Here is a 22,428-nt window from a genome sequence, read left to right on the forward strand (position 1 = left end):
GACGGACTTTGAAAGCCACGAGGGAGAGAATAGATGATGGGCCGACAAAAGGCATGGGAGGGAGGGAGAGAGAGAGAGAGAGTAAAAGAGAGAGAGAGAGAGAGAGAGAGAGAGAGAAGGGTGCTGGTGGTGGAAGCGTAAGAGAGGGAACTGGGGCAAAGATGGGGTGTGGGGGATTCACTGGGGCTATTATGCCATTGTACAAAAGCTAGACAAATATTTTGCTAGTTTATACAGCAGTTAGCTATTTGCATACTGGAGTTCTCAGGATTACTAATCTCCTAAATATGTCTTTCACTGCGAACACGTCTTGTTTACCAAACCTTGTGTGTTACACCGTAAAGGGCCCCAGTGTTAATTTATCGAATTTTAACTTTGATAGTGTGCAGAATGTTACAGTGCACAGTAGAGTAGTGTTACTAGTGTACTGAGCAGGCACACAGCAATATACAGTATAGAGTCTATACTGTATATAGCTGTATACAGGAATGCAACCAGTATTAGGGCTGTCACGATTATGAGATTTTACATGACGATTAATTGTCACTCGAATAATTGTGATTAACAATTTAGTTGTGTTTTTGTCGTTGACAATTACATTTCTCTTTGGCCTTTAGGCTTTGAAGTTGCACATGGTAGATATGACACATAACCTAAGTATACAAAGAAATGACTGACATATTTGACAACTTTATACTTAAAAAAGAACATTGACGCGTTGTGAGCTTGTAGATCGGCTATTTCCGTTTTTTTTTACTTTAAAAATAAATATCTCTCCCTCTGCACCAGGTTGGCAGACGGGGGAGCAGAGCCCAGGATTACATAGGCAATTGGCACTGGGTGAAAAAATGGGTTACAAAATTGTGGGATAAAAATTATAAAAATAAATAAATAAATATCTGAACATTTTTCAACATGGAAACGATTATGACAATTATGAAAAGTAATTGCGATTATGTAAAATAATTGCGATTAGACGATTATGCAATAATTGTGACAGCCCTAACCAGTATGCTACAGGTGGCTGGTCCACATACTGTAGCAAACACAAGTTGAACTTGGGAACAGTCTTTCCTATTGACAGTGAAGTTCCCAGACAGATATTTCCAACTGTATTAACAACATTCTTGCTGCAACTCACCATAGCTAGCATACCTCTCTCCCAGTCATAAGTTGTGGATGGATTTTGGAGAGAGAGAGAGATACTATATATAAAGGGATGGACGTTGAAATGCAAGCTCCAGCCATCCATGGCCGTTCCTGATTAGATTGCCTCAGTGGAGCTTTTGTGCCTTGTCCCGTTGAGGACAAAGGGATGGAGAGAGTGATGGGGAGAGAATAACAGAGAAGATGAGACGGGGAAAAGGGGAGAAGAGGGAATATTGTCCAGCGATATACACCATTAAAATGACCACCGTTTGAAATATCCAGCGTTGATAATATGGCAATCGACTCTTATTTGGAGCGTTCGGCTTCGACTGTCCATATTGTTGTTGTTTTGATTACACCTATCGTTAAGAATATAGTGTCAGCTCAAAGTTAGATGATAGCTGTCTGGCCCCTTGCGTTTCTTATACAGTAAACTCCATAGCATTAATTTAACTTTGGCCCTTACAGGTCCATTTGGTTACATTTGCATACTCAGTGTTCATTTGGCTGCTTGTGGTGGTGGAGAGTTGGAAATTGAGGCTTGTGTTCTACTGTCGCGCCTTATTATAAGTTGCTCTAAAAGTGTTGACTAGATTAAGTTAAGAGTTTATCAATTATTACTGTAATTCCCCAATTTGGTAAATCAATGGCTAAAATCGTAATGATTTGAAGAGATTTTTATCGGACACGATTTGGCCCAATATGTGGCCTGTCATTTGGTCCAGAATTCCTTTACTGTCTATTGTATGTACTTTAGTGACTGAGCACGGAGAAACTCTGATCAAAATAGCCATTCTTGAACGTTCTCCAGTTGTATTTCGTCACTGTCGGGCAGAAACCTTGTATCTCCAACTTTCGAATTTGTATGTTTTTTCGCGAAGTAAAGCCCTGCTTCATCAGACAAGGCCGTCGCACAAAAGTAGTGAAAACAGCAGATCTACAAGCACACAACGCCTCGCGGTGCGAGGCGTTGTGTGCTTGTAGATCGGCTGTTTTCACTAGTTTAGTTAATTTATTTAAATGATAAAAACAAACGGTTTTGGACATACAAGGTTTCCACCCGACAACGACGACCACATACTTGTGTACATGAATAACAGCGATGATTAACTTGATCAATCATTTAGCTGGGGACACCCTGGAACCCCACCAAGGAAGGACCCCTGGGGGGGTCACCGGACCCCACGTTGAGAGCCGCTGTGTCGGATTATAAAAAGGGAGGCTGATGCCTGCAGGACTGGCTTGGAGCTATGGAAATGTCAGGGTTGGAAGGAGTGGGTGATTTGAGAGGCCTTCAACCAACAGGTTCCCCTTTCACCCTGGCTGGAGGCCCTTCTGCCTCACCCTTGACCTTTCTGTCCACAAACTGCCCTTGGGGGTCTAGGAGCACACACACACAACCTTTGTGTGCGCGCACGCACACAAACACACACGATAGGTCACAAACGCGCGGTCGAAAACTAAACATGTACACAGTGTGGCGTAACAGGACGGAATCACGGGTATGATGTGCGTATGTGGTGCTAGCGGTGTCCGTTCTCGTTGAACTTGCCAATAACCTTATTATAGACTAAGAGCAAAGATAAGATGGACTTACCAAATGTTTTTTGGGAACACTGTCTACGTGTCAATGTCTGTCTGTCTGAGACAGTTACGGTTGATGTTTACTTGTGGAACTAAGGTTGTGTATTACACAGTAAAATCCTCAATGTTCATTTGTACACCAAGGGTCTTCAACAGGGGGTCCTTGACCCCTAGGGGGTCCTCAGAGTTACTACAGGGGGGGTCCTCCAAATCTTCGTGTTATAGAAAGAAAAAAGGAAAATCTCCTCTTTAGCCAAATTCTTAACCAGATTCTGAAAACTTTAGCCAAAAATGGCAGATCTACAAGCTTACAACGTCTTGTGAGCTTGTAGATCGGCTATTTTCGGCAAAGAGGTTTGTTGTAGGGGGGAGAAGTATCGACAGTTCAAGCGGTTAAACATCTGAAAACAGAAATCGACATGAATCCAAAATACACTAATCAATCTTAATTTGTGTACAAATGTAACCAAATTAATGGAGTCTTCCGGGTTCCATTTGGTTCCATTTAGCCCCTTTTCAACTGCAGCTTTAGCACTACACCACACCACACCACACCACTTAAAATGATCTTCATTTACATTACACAAAAGTACCCCTATCGGTAAGAAACAAATTAATCTCTCGAGACAGCCTCAGAGAACGCTACGGAAGAGAGACAGACCGATAGGTGTCGCCCTTTCTATACACTATATAAGTATTAATGTATTACTATGATAACTATAACTATAACACAATATAATCTATTATCGTGTATTAAAACTATATCCTGGTGGTCTAAATGAAAGGTCAGTGAGTCATCAGTCATTATGAAGTGTTTGGCCCTGTTTGGCCTAGCTCAGACCTACTCTACATTGGATACTTTATAGTACCACGTTTAGTACCACTGTCACACCACTCTACCCAGGTCCCTGTAGTGGAAAACCTGGCACAAGTGGGCGGTGTGGAGTGGTGTGGTGTGGTGTTGGGCCATGTCAGTGGAAAAAGGGCCTTTTGTAACTCTCAGAGTTAAACAACAACGGTTAGGCTTTTACAGTGTAGGACAGACACCTGTGTCTCTGCTCCATAAAGGGAGGGAGGGACAGAGACGGAGGTCAAAGAGAGAGAGAGAGGAGGAGGAGGAGGTGGAGGAATTATGGCTGACTGTGCCAGCAAACAAAAGCCTCCAGGTCTCTTTGTTCTCTCTCTCTCTCCCTCTCTCTTCTTTTGTCTCTTCGTTTCTCCTCCCTTCCCACTTTGCCCCACTCTTTTTTTTTCTGTCCACCTCTTTAGCTCCATTCAATCCTCTCTCTCTCTCTCTCTCTCTCTCTCTCTCTCTCTTTACAGTACTCAGTGGTTCCACTGTGCTCTGTCTCTCCGTATCGCTTCGCCACCTGTCACTCCTCTTATCCAGTGTACACCTGCCCCACACACAGGATTCACTTTCTCGCTTGTTGTGAGCAGTGGTGGAAAAAGTACTCAGATGTTTTCCTCAAGTAAAAGTATCAATACTGCAATATGGAAATAATCCGTTACAAGTAGAAGTCTGTCATTCAAAATGTACTTGAGTAAAAGTACAAAAGTTTTAGGATCAAAATATACTTAAAGCAGGGGGTTTCAAAGTGGGTGACGGGGCATCCTGGGGTGCCGTGATGGCAGTCCAGGGGTGCCGCAAGATAATTTGATAATATTTGGAATTTATTTGGACACTTAAAAATATATATTTAGTATCATTTTAAACTTGAAGTACAAAGTTATTTTCATTCAGTTCTAACCAAAATGGCTATTATCTCAATGTTTTCCTCACAACATAATCGCTAAAATATGCCATAAATATAAGGTGCTGGGAGTGGAAAAGTATGAATATAATGCAGGGGTGCCTCGGATGAAAAAAATATTTATAGGGGTGCCCTGAGCCAAAAAAGTTAGGGAACCTCTGGTCTATATCTCTCTTTCTGTCCCTCTGTCTCTCTCAACATCTCTGTCTCTGTGTCTCTCTCTCTCTCTCTCTCTCTCTCTGTCTCTCTCTCTCTCTCTCGCCACTTTGTCCCACACTGTTGCTCTCCCACTATTCATCAGTGATATTTGACGTTGGCTCGAGCTCTCTTTCTCTTTTTGAACAACTTTTTTGTACAGTTGCCATGGGAATGTCAAACTTTGGAAAACTGGAAGGGGGGGGGGTTGATTGGGGATTATGAGCTCTGTCTGAGAGGGATTGCAACTAGGCAGCTTAGCAGTGAACACAAATTTGACTATTCTTTCTTTTGGCCATTTTGTAGTGTTACTATAACCTGTACACATACCACAACTTTCTCGCCTTTCTGCATTGTTGGTTTTGTCTCTTTACCCCCCCCCCCCCCCCGTCGTCCCCGTCGTCCCCGTCCCCGTCCAACTCACCATCCCCTTCAGTGGTGTAAAGTAACTAAGTACATTTACTTAAGTATTGTACTCAAAGGGGCACTGTCACCTAAAGGTTAAATTAATTGACTGTGCTTAGACTACTTACTGTACTGGTCAGCTGTTGTTGGGCCAACTTGGGGGGCGAGGTTTACACAGATTACACTGTGACATGAGTTTCAGACTATTTCAGACCGTTTTCAGAGAGACCACATGACCTACTGTATCATACTATTATAATTTCGGGGCGTGTCAGCGGGCCTTTAAGTAACATTTTGAGGTATTTGTACTTTACTTCAGTATTTCCAATTTAAAATACTTTTTCTTCTACTCCACAACATTTTGGATTCAAATGTTGTACTTTTACTCCACTACGTTTATTTGAGAACTTTAGTTACTAGTTACTTTGCCGTTATAAATCATAATATTACAAAACATACATTAATCCACTTTAGCCCTATTTTATACCATGGCTATTTGAAAATAGCCGATCTACAACACGTTGTGAGCTTGTAGATCTGCTATTTTCAAACATTTTGTACTTTTTACCTTTGGTACCAACACTTACATACTTTTGTAAATTTTGAATTCCGGACTTCTACTTGTAACAGAGTATTTCTACATTGCAGTATTGATACTTTTAGTACTTTTTTTTCCACCACTGCCGTCCCCTTCCCCTTTTTGTAACCCCCCCCCCCCCCCCACCCCACACACACACCCCCTTCTGTCCATCTGTTGCTCAGCCTGCCTGCAGAACCTGAGAAGGGGGTGAGGTCAGGCAATATGGCGCGTAGTAGGAGAGAGAGAGAACACTGGGTAAAATGTTGTCGTCTTGTCTGTCTCCCTACAGGTCGACGACGCCATGCTCATGTTCGACAAGACCACCAACAGACACCGAGGTGAGAGCCACTGACCCAACGCTCCCTCTACCCCTTTACTGTCCAGTCCAGCGCCCAGGGGCGTCACAAGGGGGGGAGTGGGACTGAGACTGAGTTACTAGGGCCCAAGGTGGAGGGGCCTTAATTATTTTATACTTTAGCTATTGGAAAAATAGCAGATATACAAGCTCACAGCGTGGCACCGAGTGCCACGCTGCGAGCTTGTAGATCTGCTATTTTTGAAAAGTCGTGAAAATGTGTGCAAATCTTTGAATATATGTATTCTTTAAGCAAACATTTGTAACTCAAATTTTGCTTCTGGGGGGTCCCCCGGAACTAAATATTTTGAGATGGGGGTCCGTGGCCAAATACATATCATTTTGAGGGTCCCTGACATGAAAAGGTTTGAGCACCACTGACATAGAAACAAAGGTTTTTTAAAACAAAACTACCACATTTAAAAAAATAGCAGATGTACAAGCTTGCGCCGTGCTTGTACATCTGCGTGCGTGAGCTTGTACATCTGCTATTTTTCAATAGTTTAAGCACAAAATAAGGCAAAGAACATTCATGGGGGGCCCCGCTGTGAATCCTTGCACCCAGGGCCCAGAGTTTGGTGCGACACCCCTGTCCAGCGCCTCCTCCTCATCTGCACTCTGCTCCTCCTCCTCCTCCTCCTCGTTGCTCCCCTCTCTCTCCTCCTCTTCTCCTCCTCCCGGCCTCCTCCGGGTCCTGCCTGGCTCCCTATTGATCCCCCCCCCCCCCCCCTGGGCCTCCCTCCTTCCCTTCCTGTGGGCTGAGCTGGAGGAGGTAGAGAGTAGAGGCACAGAACGAGGCTAGGCTAATTAGCCAGTCCGTTAATCGGGATAAGGGCAAGGCAAAGCCTCTGTAAGTGCCTCCACCACAGCGCTGATCGATTATGACAGCCCTACTGGCTTTGCCCGGGCCTTCTGGCAGGGCGGGGGGAGGGGGGTGGGGGGGGATGAGTACATAATAGTTGCGTTGAATGGGGGTGGGTGGGGGGGGGGGTGTTTAAATGTGCTAAGCGGTTATTAGCGTAGCATTTACTAAGAGGCTGTTATTAGTTTTGCTGCAGCACACGAGGCCTATGTCTTATTGCTCTACTAATGCAGTGTTTCTCAAACCTTCAAATTTCAAGGTCTCCTCTTAACTCTGACAGTGTACAAATGGAACCAAATGGACCTGTTAGGGTCCATTTGGTTCCATTTGTATGCTGTTAGAGTTACAGACTTGTATGGCTCAATTTAGACCCTCATTAAGAAAACCACAAAGTCACTGGAATCAACTTTGAGAACAACTTCTCTAATGTAAAGAGTTTCTTATTACGTATGCGTGGTGTGTGCACTCGCTGTGAATCACTATGAACTCATTTGATGATTAATGGATACTTAACGTTTTTAAGATAAGATTAATCCCTGTGGGGAAATTCAAGTGTCACAGCATGAAACAGCAGTAAGTTTAAAACACAGCCAGGACAGGTAAGAGTAGAGACTAGAGATTTCAGATAAAATTTAAAATAAAATACGTAGAGTCTGACACTGGGATTGTACATATAAATGAACAATCTATCAGCAATTAATCTATTACCAATGAATATTTGAATGGATATACAGACCTTCAGACTTACAGTAGTATTAATCAGTACTGTACACTCTATCAAGGTACATGTGGACACTGGACATGATATATTAGTTTATTAAAGTCAAATGAACTACATATCAGCCACATCAAGTGTCTTCCTCCTCCCCAGGCTTTGGCTTTGTGACGTTTGAGAACGAGGACATGGTAGAGAAGGTCTGCGAGATCCACTTCCATGAGATCAACAATAAGATGGTGAGTTTCCTACACGTTATAATTTATGCCTTTAAAGTAACTAATAACTTAAGTTTTCAAATAATTGTAGGAGTAAAAGTACAATATTTGGATCCAAGATGTAGTGGAGTAGAAGTGAAAATATTGGAAATTGGAAATATTCAAGTAAGGTACAACTACTTCAAAACTGTACTTAAAGTTATACTATGTAACTTTTTTTTATAAAACAAATCTTAAAATTGTCCTAACTGTTAAATCGCAAACGTTTTAGAACACCCACTCCGTTATTTTCAGCTTCTAAAGCCTTCTCTTTATATGTTTTCTATGATCCTGGCCGGGGACCGGATTTCGCGGCAAAATTAAGTCATCTGTATCATCTGTATACGCTGTGTATACGTTGGCCAATCACATCGCGGATCATACACACACATGATACACTACCGGCCAATCACAGCGTATCTGCCGTCTCTTCAGGAAGTAGCCTCCCTCAGCAACCAGTGTTTACGATGGTGAAGGATTCTTAACCTCTTACTCCCCAAATCCTGGCCAGAAAATTACGTTCTACCCCTCTACGTATCGGTCGCGGTGGTTTGCGGCGCCGCTCCAGTGGTCCGCGGCGGTGGTCCGCGGCGACTCCGGGCGAAAAAAGGACGAAAAAAGCAATACCGCGACTGACCACTAGTTTAGCAACTTACACAGTATAGCTTTAAGTACAGTACTTAAGTAAATGTACTTAGTTACTTTACACCACTGACAAATTGATACATTCGTGTAAAGATTACAGAGAAACAATAACCAGCATAACCGATTCCCATCTCTTCCCATGTGGTCTGTCTGTGTGTGTGTGTAACAGGTGGAATGTAAGAAGGCCCAGCCCAAGGAGGTCATGTCACCCACGGGCTCAGCTAGGGGGCGCTCCCGGGTGATGCCGTACGGAATGGACGCCTTCATGCTTGGCATTGGCATGCTGGGTACGTTTACAATCTCAGGGGTTCTCAAACCTCTTTTGGCCGTGACCCCCAAAATAAACATATTTAAACTAGGGACCCCCACCCTGACAAGCACTTGGAATTGTAGGTATTACATTTAATGTGACTTGTTTCCACGCGAGGCGCTGTGAGCATATACAGTAGATCGGCTATTTTCACAATGTTCGCCTCTTGCTTACTTAATATTTGCCAGTTTGGTATTAAAACGGTCTGTATTGGTTAGTTTACCATTGAGTGAGGGAAATAAATGACATTAAGCTAATCATCTGGGGTCCCCACTAAATAATTTGGGGACCCCACTTGTGGTCCCGACCCCAAGTTTGAGAACCGTTGATTTACTTTACATTGATCAGGACAAACAAGGATGTGGCCCTAATTAGCCTATAATCAAAATCTACAAAGTAACCAGTAACTAAAACGAGCCAGTCTTTTGAACGTCTCTTTGAAAGGAACGGATCCCAGAGATCCGGCTCACTTCAAAGCGCCCATAAATCCCATCTCTAACATTGATCAGGACAAACAAGGACGTGACCCCACGTCACCTTTTCCTCCTGATAACGACACCTTATACTGTAGCAATCAGACAGTCATCCTGGCAGCCTTAAAAGGTCACATGGTACCTCATGTGGAGAACACTTTACCACTTGACTACCCCGCCGGAGAGGTCAGTCTCCTCCGCCCACCTTTTTGGGAGCCGCTCCAGTGTTCACGTGAACCTCGATTTGTTAGAACGCTGGAGGTCAGGACGGGCACGGTCTACCAAATACGACAACATAATATGAAGTCCTTTGGAGCAATGTGAAAATATTTGAAAAAAGAAAAAAAAAAGTACAACCGGGACATAATCTGGGACATCGCTGTGACTGAGAGCCTTTAAATTGCGTAGCTGATGGAACTCAGAGATGGGCGAAAACACATAAAAAAGAAAATCTAAATACTTGGTCAAATACTGAGCAGGATACTGTCACCAGGATACTATCCTGGTGACAGTAGCCTGGTAAGTATTTCACATAGTATTTTTAATTTGTATTTCAAATACTTTTTTATGTATTTTCGCCCATCTCTGAACCCAGTGATTTCGTTTTTTGAGCGGTGGTCACACCGTCTCCATAGAGTGGCCGTGTGTGTATCCGTGTATCCGTGTATGTATCCGTGTATGTGGGTGGGTCTGTATGTAGCCTCAAGCCTGTGGTGTAGTACCTTTTATGACCACACATGTTAAGGGAGGGGCACTGTTTTCAGGCCAGGCCAGGCACACACACACGCGCACACACACACACACACACACACACACACACACACACACACACACACACAGGGGGGAAGGGGGGAGGGGTTGGTGGGTAAGAGGGTGCTGTTGAGACTAGCCTGGGGGGGGGGGGCGGGGGGGAGGTGACAGAATTCATAGATCTAGAACGCATCGAATTCATAGATATAGAACACCGAATATAATACAGTTAGGTACAGTAGAGTACAGTATACAGTACAGTTAGGTAAACCACCGCTCAGTTCACACGGGTGTGATTTTTTTATATAATTTTAGTTGCCAACAAGCGTGTGTGTGTGTGTGTGTGTGTGTGTGTGTGTGTGTGTGTGTGTGTGTGTGTGTGCGCGCGCATGTGTGCGTGTGTGCGAAAATGAATAATTTCCCTCAGTGTAAAGTAAATGCTTGTTGTGTACACAATCTACACATGCATCTGTGTCTGGTTCTGAACCTATTATTACCATGACAGCACCACCACCTACTGTTCAATGTGGAAACTGCAAGTGGGACAGGGAGTGAATTCTGGAGTTCAGGATATAAGCTGCCTGCAAAAAAAAGAAAAGAAAGAATGGGAAATAAATCATTGTTTCTTACCCTGGGGCGGTGGCACTGGACCGCAGTGTCGTTATCCATCAGAATGTCACCCAAGATTGTTTTTCCTGGCAACCGGTTGCTCCGTGACATGTTAACAATTAGCTTTGTAGCGTGATCTGCATTGACACGTATCCTCCCAAGGCGGAGAGCGGAGACGAGAATGAGGAAAAGTCAACAGATAAGCCTAAGAGACGGGAAAGTGAGACTAAACTCTGGGAGACAAAGACGGCTCAGTGCTGTCTTTGTGAACGCGTCCAGGTGTAGAGTTTCGCTCACCTGCATCTTGTGGACGGTACCTACTGTTCACAGATAGGGGCAGCATTGTTCTAGTAAAAACCACAAGCTACACAAGTTAGTCAAGTGTCTCCTTTTGCTCTGAATACAAGGGTATCCTGTTATCCTTTCACCGTGTGTGTGTGTGTGTGTGTGTGTGTGTGTGTGTGTGTGTGTGTGTGTGTGTGTGTGTGTGTGTGTGTGTGTGTGTGTGTCAGTGTGCACTAGAGCAAGGGCCTTCAACAGAGGGTCCGGGACCCCTAGGGGGTCCTCAGAGTTACTACAGGGGGTCCTCCGAATCTTTGTGTGATAGAAACCTTTTTCCCCTTTTTTATATTAACCACTAGCCTAGCGTCCATATTCGGAGAACTTTAGCCAAAAATAGCAGATCTACAAGCTCACAACGCCTCGCAGCACGAGGCGTTGTGAACTTGTAGATCTGCTATTTTCGGCAAATAGGTTTGATGTAGAGGGGGACTAAAAGAGCAGACTAAGTACAGAGTGAAAGGTGAAGTTTACTAAGTATTGACGGTTCAAGTGGTTAAATATCTGAAAACACAAACTGACACAAATCCAAAATACACTGATGATTGTGCTGTCAAACGATGAAACTATACGGAATCTAGTATCTACTATGCAAAGTTTGCACACTGTGAAATGTTCCAATTCCAAATGTCCTTTCAGCTAATTCTTTTTCAAATTATTGTTCCTTTACTGTTACTCGATGGATTACGCGGGGATTCTGATTCTTACTGTTGTCCCCACAGGCTATCCGGGGTTCCAGACGACCACCTACCACACTAGCCGAAGCTACGCCGGTCTCAACCCTGGATATACCTACCAGTTCCCCGGTAAGTTCTCCTCCTCCTGAGATTCCGCTCCTCTCTCGGCGTGTTTCCTACACTGTAAAATCCTCTGTTTTCATTTAAACTCTGAGAGTTTGTAAATGTAACCAAAAAAGCTGCCAGAGATTAAGCCACGGGCCTCCTTCATTCTGACTACACTGTTTTATAAACTCTGGAAAATCACATGTTGGTTAGAACAGGAATGACAATCATGGGTGGCCATTAGGGATGGGACAATATGAACATTTCATATCACGATTATTGTGACAAAAGAAATCACGATTTACGATATTATCGCGATAATCAAAACCATTAACCTGGGGTGGAACATTTGCCAAAAAATAGTAGATCTACAAACTCGCAACACGTTGTGAGCTTGTAGATCGTCTATTTTTTGGCAAAGACATTTGATAGAGATTGAAAAAAGAATGTATCAAGTACATATATTATAAGTACCTTTTACCAATTATAGAGGGTTCAAGTGGTACCAGATATGCAGCTCGGCAAATAAAAGCTGAATTGATCCCAGTGCATGACGGAGGACGATATCACGATAAATTAAATCAGTGTTTTTTATCACGATAAACGATAATATCGCTCATCGTCCCATCCCTAGTGGCCATTGCCTGGACTCTCATAATGGGCTCATTTGTTGATCAGTTTCACAAGAGTTAAGAGGCAAAGTGTAAAAATGATGTCAGGGAAGAGCGAAGGGGTTCTGTCACAACACACTAATCACTGCACTGGTCTAGACTTTTACCATACAATGGATGGCATTTGAGCTGTTTTAAATGGCATGTTGAACTGACAGCTTAAAAACCCTCACCAAGCCAACACATGCGCATCATGTAAGCAATTTCCACCATGAGTTAAGTTCATGATGAGTGACTTTTCAAATCACCTGACAAGGCACAAACACAGCGAGTGAGGCATAGTCAAGTGGCTTGTGAAGTGCGCTTGTAAGGGTGATCTATGCTTGTTTGCACCCCGGTGTTGTGCACCAAAAATAGCCGACCTACAAGCTCACATGCTGCAAGGCCTTGTTACTGTGAGCTTGTAGATGGGCTCTCTACGGTGTGCGACACAGCGAGCAACCAAGTATAACCCTGGACTGAGTGGCATTGGCTGCTTGTAAATAACAGTGGGATTGCCTCTGCTTAGCTCGTGTACATGGTTATGTCTATGTGTGTGCGTAATGCACGCATGCGTGTGTTAACGTAGATGTACAGATCCTTCTCGAAAAATTTGAATATTGTGTAAAAGTAAACCTTCTTGAAACTTTCATATATTTCTTTAAACTTTCATATATTCTAGATACATTGGACATTCAGTGAATTATTCCAAACCTTTTTTTGTTACATTTTAGATTTTTTTATGGCATACACCTCATGAATATCAAAAGTCCATATTTCAAAATATTACAATATTACACGAGACCACTCAAAACAAGGATTTATAATAGAGAAATGTCAACCTTCTGAAGTCAGAGTTGCTTGAAGTCCAGTGGGAAGTTCCCGAAGTCAGTTATGATTTGGGGTGCTAGGGCATCTGCAATGCTTTTTCACACAATATTCTAATTTTAAATGACTTAATAAGCAATAATTAGTTTTTGTTTCCAAACTGGAAAGGTAGCAGCTGGAGAACTTGTGGTACAGGGATGGGACGATAAGCGATATTATCATTTGTCGCGATAAAAAACACTCACGATAAACATATTGTTGAGATTTAATCTATTGTGATATCGTCCTCCGTCATTCACCGGATTCAATTCACCTTTTATTTGCAGAGCTGCTTATCCAGTACCACTTCTATAATTCTATAATTGGTAAAAGGTACTAATAATATACGCACTTGATAGTCTTTTTCTCTCTCAAATGTCTTTGCCAAAAAATAGCAGATCTACAAGCTCACAACGTGACGCGTTGTGAGCTTGTAGATGTGCTATTGTTTTTAAATGCTCCGCTCCAGGATAATGGATTATCGTGATAATATCGTAAATCGCAATAATCACAATAATCGTGATATGACATTTTCATATCGTCCCACTCCCATCCCTACTTGTGGGATAGCACATTCAAATGCAACTACCTAACTTGTGTCATCTAATGACTGGTTCAGAATTTGTGCATTTTCAGTCTGTACTCTTATGTGCTGTCTTGCATTCCTCAATCCCTCGTGTCCTAATGTAAACCTCCTGGCCTCTGCTCTGTACATGTGCTGTGATTTCCCTGTGTGTTAGAGGCATACCGTATGTGCATGTGTGACTCAGTATTGTGTGTGTGTGTGTGTGTGTGTGTGTGTGTGTGTGTGTGTGTGTGTGTGTGTGTGTGTGTGTGTGTGTGTGTGTGTGTGTGTGTGTGTGTGTGTGTGTGTGTGTGTGTGTGTGTGCGTGCGTGCGTGTGCGCGCATGTGCGTGCGTGAGACAGCATTTTTTGTACGTGCATGAGCGTGTAAAGGGCTTTGCACACAGACACGTTTTTTTTTCACAATTTCATTTTTTAAAAGAAAACAATAATTCTCTATGACCTCAAGCGCACCGGCTCCGAATTTGCCATGCGGCAGGTGGCTCCCGATCGAACCCAGTTCGATTTGTGCGTCTTGTCGCATGCGCTAAAAACTCATTGACTCTTTTTATGACTCCTTTTCGGATCCGCAGTGTGGATTCCGCACAGCCCTTGCACACCAAATCCAATGCGTTTTAATCATGCAGCAAACGGAATAAACACAACGGTCCTGTGTGCAAAGCCCTAAATGGGAAATAGAGGGAGAGAACGAGTGGTTGAGAGTTAAGTCAAGACTTTTGTCAAGTTCAGTACACGAGAAACTGTGCGTGCGTGCGTGCACGTGCCTGCTTACGTGCTTCCTGCTTATCCGTCTTCTTGGTGGTGACGTGAATCTCAACGGCTCTGTGATGTTTCTGTTCTAGAATTCCACTTAGAGAGGACCCCCCTTCTGACATCACCCCACCCCCCTGAACTCACAGGTCAGTCAGTCCGTCTGTCCCTCCTCTGTGTCTTTACAAGCAGCCTGTTTTCCATCTGCCACACACCACGTTCAGCACACACAACACTTGAACCCTGATGCATGCTTCGTTGCGCAGCGCCGCGCTGAAAATAGCCGATTATTCACGAGCTTACGGTGCATCGCGTTGCGCTGTGTGAGCTGGTAGATCACTGGTTCCCAAACACTGGGTGCCGGACCCATTTCTGGGTCGCGGACACATTTCTATGGGTCCCTTCATTTTTAATTTTTCAAAAATATATATAATGATTTTTCCCAAGATAAATCTAAAGGCCTGTCCATACTTTGACCGAAACCGCCGTTTTCGGTCAAAAGGTCCTTTTCTACCATGAAATTATATCCCTCGGGACTTCTGAAACGCATTGGACCGAACGAGAGTTCGGAAATTTGCACGTCGGAAAACACAACTCACCGAACATTTCGGTCGAAGTATGGAGAGGCCTTAAGAAATCCCATAAATTAGAAAACAAATGATTAAGAAGTTGTGAAAATAGATGATCTACAAGCTCACAGTTTGGATCCTGGGCGAATATCTAATTTCTCTTTTGAGTCGTAGGCTAAAACGTTTGGGAGCCACTATTGTAGATTGTCTGTTTACGGTTGCATGCACCACTACAAATTATAAATCAGGCTATACATTCCGTCAATATGCACTCACTCCACTCACTTCATTGGCCTTGGTTTGCACTGTGTTAAGACCGACAGTACACCAATGTTATGCTCCCAAACCGTAAGCGTACTTAGGTAACGTTTCGAGCCTTACTTAGGCTCGAAACGTAACCTAAGTAAACTTACGCTTTTGGGAGCATAACATTGGTGGCATGCACCAATGTTATGACTGTTTTTCAGCCTTTTTGTTAAGACTGACAGTATCCATAATACTTTCACTCTTGCTTAAAGCCCTCCTGCTGTGATGTCCTCGTTGCCCCCTTTGTGGAGAACAGTCTCTCTAGAAATGGGATTTATGATGAATTCCTCTGCCTGCAGTGACCCACATGTTAGCCTGACTGCTCCCAGAGTACCCACCAGTGCCCTCCTCCTCCTGTACTGTTGTCTTTCAAGATTTTCAAATGCTTCCGCCCTACAGTCTGTACTGAAAGCTCTAAACATGAGTAGAAAATAACGATGTCACGTCGTTTCCCCACTTCCATTTCGCCTGTGCAACTAGCCTGGTGCTGCCAGCCTCTATTACACACTTCACCACCACCACTGCCAGGGGGTGCTGTTGTGCGGTCTGGAACCCAAGGCTAGTAAATAACACCTATTGCAGTGGTCCTCAAAGTGGATTCCAGGGACTCTGTGGGTTCCTTTAAGGGGGTCTAAATTGATCCATACAGGTCTGTAACTCTGGCAGTGTACAAATGGAACCAAATGAACGCTAACAGGTCCATTTGGTTCCATTTGTACACTGTCAGAGTTAAGGGGAGACCTTGGAATTTGAAAGTTTGAGAAACACTGACCGATTGGATATAGTTGAAGCCTATCTAGCTAGATGCTGCGCGAGGCGTTGTGAGCTTCTCAGAATATGGACACTAGGGTTCAAGTGGTTAATATAAAAAAGAAGAAAAAAGTTGTATCCCTCAAAGATTTGGAGGACCCCCTGTAGTAACTCTGAGGACCCCCTAGGGGTCCCGGACCCCCTGTTGAAGACCCTTGTTCTAAAGACCTGTCATGTGCTGCTGAGATGTTTAACCCGGACCTCCTCCTCCTCTCCTCAGCCATTCCTCTCACAGCCTACGGACCAATGGCAGCGGCTGCAGCGGCTGCGGCAGTAGCTAGAGGTATGTCCTACGTTGATCATGGTTAGTGCTTCCTCTATCTACTGCATGTCATGGTTTGTCCTATGTCTATCACACTGTATGTCATGGTTAGTCCTATGTCTATCATACTGTACGTCAGTGGTTCTCAACACTTTCAGACCCCCAAAATGTTTATATTTTTCCTGGGGACCCCCGCTGGGGACCCCCGCACATGCTCACAACGCATCGCGTTGCGAGGCGTTGTGAGCATGTAGATCGGCTATTTTCACCATTTCTGCCTCTAATGTGGTCAATGTTTAATTTGTCACATTAAAAAGTCCTTAAATTACCTATTATGATGCCTTTTTCTATTATTCCTGCCAAAAAAAATAAATAAAGAGATTTGTAAAAAAAAAAAAAAAACTTCCTTAAATTGTCACTTTAGAAATGTGCAGATACCCTCTATACACTTATACTGTATGTTGGTTTGTTTACTGTTGAGTGCGAAAACAATGTTTTACATTTAGCATCTGGGGACCCCCCCCAAATAATTTGGGGGTCCCGACCCACAGGTTGAGAACCACTGCTGTATGTCATGGTTACTCCATCTACTGTATGTATGTAGGTAGAATCTAGACCCATATTGCCACCGTGTGGTTTATAATTTCCCTTACCTTCCATTACATAACGGTAGTTTGGTACTTTTTCCAGCCAGCAGTCTTTTGTGTTATTAAAATGCCCTCACACATATTTATTCTCATCGTGTTTGTAACCCACGGAGATGGCTGTTATTGTGTATCATTGTGTATCACATCAAATATCCATAATCTTTCTTTCCTTTTCTGTTTTCTCACTTTTAGGCTCCGCCAACTCCCGTTCAGCTGGCTTCCTGGGCACAAGCAGCCCTGGGCCAACCATGGCAGACCTGTATGGAACAGCCGGTCAGGAGTCTGCAATGAGCAGCTACCTCAGCGCTGCAAGCCCCTCCCCAAACACTGGATTCGCTCATAGTCTGGGGGTAAGGACCCGATCACTCTACATCACTTGTTGCTTAAGTATTTTAGTGATGGGCAATCTCATTCATTTCAGTGAACGAATCATTTCGTTCACGTTCACGGTAACGATCTGTTCAAATGATTCGTTCACGTTCACCGCTCATAGCGCGATCGTCACCTGAAAAACACTATCGTGGGAGTGTTTTTATGACGTTGCGAGCACCCCACCCTTCAAGCAATATTTGAGGAAAGTGTAGTTAAGAAAGCTAAGAGAATTTTGCTGACCCCTCTCATGTTCTGCATTCAGAATATGAACTGCTACCCTCTGGTAGAAGTTATAGAGTCCCAGTTAAAAACAAGAAAAGACATTTGAACAGATACAAACACTCATTCATTCCCATATCCGTTACTCTGCTAAACTCAGGCCGTTAGTAGGGTGTGATGACTCTAGTGTAATGTAGTGTAATGTAATGTAATGTATGCACTTGACCTGCATGTCAGCACTGTGTGTTGTGCACTATTCGTTGTAATTTATTTTCTGTCTGTCTTGTCCTGTTGTATGTTATGTAGCAGCCTGCATGACCAAGACAAATTTCCTTCGGGACAAAATAAATTAATCTTGAATCTTGAATCTTGATCTTGAGTACAGCCCGCCCTCCCGTCTTGTGTGCCGGGGGTGTGAACGAAAGCGTGAACGACACATTTCAGGGAGTTGAACGAATCGTTCACGAGTCTTGCTAATGATTCGATTCTTATGAACGAATCACTCATGAACGACACATCACTAATGTATTTACCGTACTTAGGCACTATTGTTCCTAAGTTAAATGTTGTTGTTGATGTTTGGGGTACCGAAGGGATACTGGGACTGTTGCAGAGTAACCTGTGTGTGCGTGCGTGCGTGCGTACGTGCGTGTGTGTGCGTGACTGTGTGTGCGTGCGTGCGTGCGTGTGGACTTCTCAATTATTCGATAAAGCGAAAACGTTATCAATAGAATAATGGCTAAGAAACAATGGATAGTTGCAGTCCTATAAGGCAGTAACCGTGAATGTATGCTTTTGTTCCTACAGGGACCTTTGATTGCTACAGCCTTCACTAATGGCTACCATTGAGAGAGTGAGTCAAATCATTTTTTTTTTTTTTTTATCAGAATCTTAAACGATGGCATATTCCATTGATCCGTTGTGAAAGACACATTGATTAATCCCAGTAATCTTTTTCCGTGTGTGTAAATGCAGACAGAGCCGCTGACTTGAGAGCTGGGAAGAGTTGAAGCTACGGTACCTGGAGCTGATCTGGCCTGCCTCTGTCTGGTCCACCTGCTGTGTGGCTGTGGCAGCTGTGGCATCCACCCTGACCCCCCAACCAACCTCCACCCTGCTGATGATGATGATGGCCACGCCCTATTACTACCTGACTAAACTCCACCTCCCGTCAGAAAACAAAAGCTGAGATGTTAGTTGAGCTGCAGGAGCAAGATCTTTGAAAATATTTTTAAGGCTATGTACTTGTATTTGAAACTCATACAGATGCTGTATTTCTTAGTTGTGTGTTTCCCCGCCCCCCCTGTTTATGTTACCTTATTGTTTTGTGGTTTATCGTGTTGTTCCGTATATGTTTTGACTTATTTTGGTTGGTTTATTTGACTTCCTGTTTTTGAAACCTGCTTCCGAACTGGTGGAAGGAACTGTAATTTGTTCCGAAATATGTGTATATTTGTCACTGGTTCATGCTGAATTTTAACAGAACATTTCTGATTAATACTATTTTTGGAAAATGTGTCACAAAAAGTGTATATCTTGCTAGGTTTTTAACAAGAACGTATGCTGATAACGACCAAATGATAATGATCATTATGGTTGTTATCACACGCCTGGTTACGGCCACATAAATCATGAGCTGTACGATTTTGTAAAATATTGTAAATACAACTCTGTTCTACAGGGGTTTCGTTAAAAAGTCGGGGTCTGGGAGGTGGGAGATGTGGGCGGCGATTTGTATTTTATTCTACAGACTTTTGTTTCATTAATCCCGAAAGGCATCAAAAAACCTTCGACTGTTACATACCGTACCGTGGATTCGATCGCGATTGTCATCCTTTTCTCTGTACGTTTAATTAGACCAGCCATATACTACTTTTTAACAGTTGCTTGTTTGTTTTTTTCATTTGTTTTTTTTAAATGATGCTTTTTTTTTATGTAATTTTAAGTTCAACTGCCTCAGGCCCTATAAAGTGAAATGATTTATCCTTCAGCTGTGAACGAACCCCAAGACACTATCAGGGTTTGGTTTTTTGAGACACTACATCACCATGGGGATCTATGGGTATAAAAAAATACTAACTCACCGGGAGAGGACAAAATACATGCTGTTTTCTTACTTTATCATGTCAATGTTTTTTTTTTTATGTAATAATTTTTAACATAATGATGATTGTTGAGGTAAAACATGAAGGACTAATGTGCAGAAGAACCAATCACGGCCAATCAACAGCCACCGATGTATGGTTACGACTGGATTGTTCTGCAGATTGTGTATGGGCTTTATGTGGTTGCATGACGTCGTTGTCGGGTGAAAACCTTGTATGTCCAAAACCGTTCGTTTTGCATTCATCATTTTCAAAACGATTTAAACTAGTGAAAACAGCCGATCTACAAGCACACAACGCCTCGCACCGCGAGGCGTTGTGTGCTTGTAGATCTGCTGTTTTTACTACTTTTGTGCGACGGCCTTGTATGATGAAGCAGGGCTTTACTTTGCGAAAGAACGTACAAATTTGAAACTCTGAGACACGAGGTTTCCACCCGCCAACAGCGATGATGTTTTGGTGCCCATGTGTGCCATGTACTGTTTTGGGGGATGGGTATTTCAGTTGCAAATGTGAAGTTTTAACCTCGTCATTTTTTTTGTTTTTTTGTTACATTAACATCTTTGTGTGTGTGTGTGTGTGAGCGGGTGGATAACAGTCAGGGGCATCACAAGGGGGGGGGGAAGTGGGACTGAGTTACTAGGGCCCAAGGTGGAGGGGCCTAATTATTTTATACTTTAGGTATTGAGAAATAGCAGATCTACAAGCTCACAGCGCGGCACCGAGTGCCACGCTGCGAGCTTGTAGATCTGCTATTTTTGAAAAGTCGTGAAAATGTGTGCAAATCTTTCAAAATATGTATTTCTTAGCGAACATTTGTAACTGTAGCTTCTGGGGGGTCCCTGGAACTGAATATTTTGAGAGAGTCCGTGGCCAAATACATATCATTTTGGGGGTCGTTCATATGAAAAGGTTTGAGCACCACTGACATAGAAACATAGGTTTTTCAAAAAACCTTAGAAGGATTTGAAATATTCAAGACTTGCAAAATGTTCACGATTTTTCCAAAATAGCAGATCTACAAGCTCACCAAGTGCCGCGCTGTGAGCTTGTAGAACTGCTATTTTTCAACAGTTAAAGCACAAAATGTGAGTGAATCCTTGTACCCAGGGCCCAGAATTTGGTGCGACACCCCTGATGACAGTCTCTCCGAATTGTGGCTTTTCCAATAAGGGGGCATTATCATGTTGTTTACCTGTAAATCCCAGCCCCCAACCACAATACATGACTGATACACTGCATATCCACTGGACGACGCGCACTGTAGCAAATGTTCACTGTGTCATTTTGTTACTGGAGTTATTAGGATGTTGCACTGGCAGATCATGATAAATGTGTATTCCTTCTAATGTTAGTTTGAGAACAAAAGCACTCTATAGATTTTTGATAAGTTTTCTCACTCTGCTGCGGACTACCACGGTAGTTCATTCAATGCTGTTTTCACTGAAAAATAACAACCGTGTCAACACTGTAACCTATTCAGATATTTTTTTTTGTTATCTTTCTTCCTTGAACAAAAACAAACAAAAAAAACAACTTTTTAAAATTCCTAATAAATTATTTTAAAACATTCCACTTCTATCTCGACTTTTGTGTGTTTTTTTTCGTCCCCCCAGTAATGGTTTTAGCTGTGTTCATTGAAGGAATGGAACTCACGTGGCAGTGCTTTTGGTTGTCTTCCTGTTACCACTCCCCCCCCCCCCCCCCCCCCCCCCACACACACACACACACACACAGGCACACACTAGGGCATTCACGAATAGTGATTTTTAGTATTTGAATTATTCGACCTCAAAGTATTCAAATAGTCGAATATTCTACAGGACTTGCCAAACTGTCAAATAATAAGTTAGCAAGAGGCGAATATTGTGAAAATAACCGATCTACATGCTCATTGCTCACAACGCCTCGCAGTGCGAGGCGTTGTGAGCATGTAGATCTGCTATTTTCACAATATTTATCTGCAGAACCGAGTCACATTAAATGTAAAACCTACAACTCATTCTTATGACTTCCTATCTAGCCAAGCTTTATAAACTATATATTTTAAGAAAAAACTATAAAAAAATAAGCGAATATTCGACTTCGGTGAACAACGTCGAATAGTGACTTTGATATTCGAATATTTGGTGAATGCCCTAGCACACACACTACTTACTGTACATCACATTCCACCATATTCCAGACTGAATAATCGTAACTAATCGTCACTGCTGACCCTCAGGCCATTGAGATGTCAGTCGATGACTTCACTTCCCGCTATTAGTCTCGCACTGCCAACACCTGACTGACAACAGTATTCATTTCTAGAAATGATATCTAGATCGTCTGTGACTCTAGTCCCCCCGGCTATAATACTCAGCCTTTACAGCAGCCGGTCTCTCAGTCACTCTCTTGTCTATCTCTCCTATCCAGCGGATGTTTCCCTTTCTTTAGGACACACACATACACTTTGCCTGTGTCCCCCCCTGCGGTACCTTCTCCATTTGGACTGTACACCACCAGACCTGAGCACCGAAGGC

The 22,428-nt window shown here is 43.1% G+C and overlaps 1 protein-coding gene across 2 annotated transcripts in view; it reads left to right on the forward strand.

Annotated features, from left to right (window-relative positions):
- Positions 1-18,650, forward strand: part of LOC308296273 (RNA-binding protein Musashi homolog 1-like) — a gene marked incomplete at both ends in the record, with an annotated part of 340,664 nt that extends 322,014 nt beyond the window's left edge. Inside the window, 8 exons of one of the 2 annotated variants that reach the window (XM_080739486.1) lie at positions 5,957-6,005; positions 7,756-7,838; positions 8,671-8,788; positions 11,705-11,788; positions 14,709-14,765; positions 16,522-16,584; positions 17,403-17,560; positions 18,609-18,650. In XM_080739486.1, coding sequence (XP_080595612.1) covers positions 5,957-6,005; positions 7,756-7,838; positions 8,671-8,788; positions 11,705-11,788; positions 14,709-14,765; positions 16,522-16,584; positions 17,403-17,560; positions 18,609-18,650 — 654 coding nt within the window. The remainder of the gene's footprint in view (positions 1-5,956; positions 6,006-7,755; positions 7,839-8,670; positions 8,789-11,704; positions 11,789-14,708; positions 14,766-16,521; positions 16,585-17,402; positions 17,561-18,608) is intronic. The other variant, XM_080739485.1, reaches the window with a different exon arrangement.
- Positions 18,651-22,428: the final 3,778 nt, after the last annotated feature.

This window comes from Nannobrachium achirus, assembly GCF_963921795.1.
Source record: "Nannobrachium achirus genome assembly, chromosome: 12".
Classification (NCBI taxonomy): Eukaryota; Metazoa; Chordata; class Actinopteri; order Myctophiformes; family Myctophidae; genus Nannobrachium; species Nannobrachium achirus.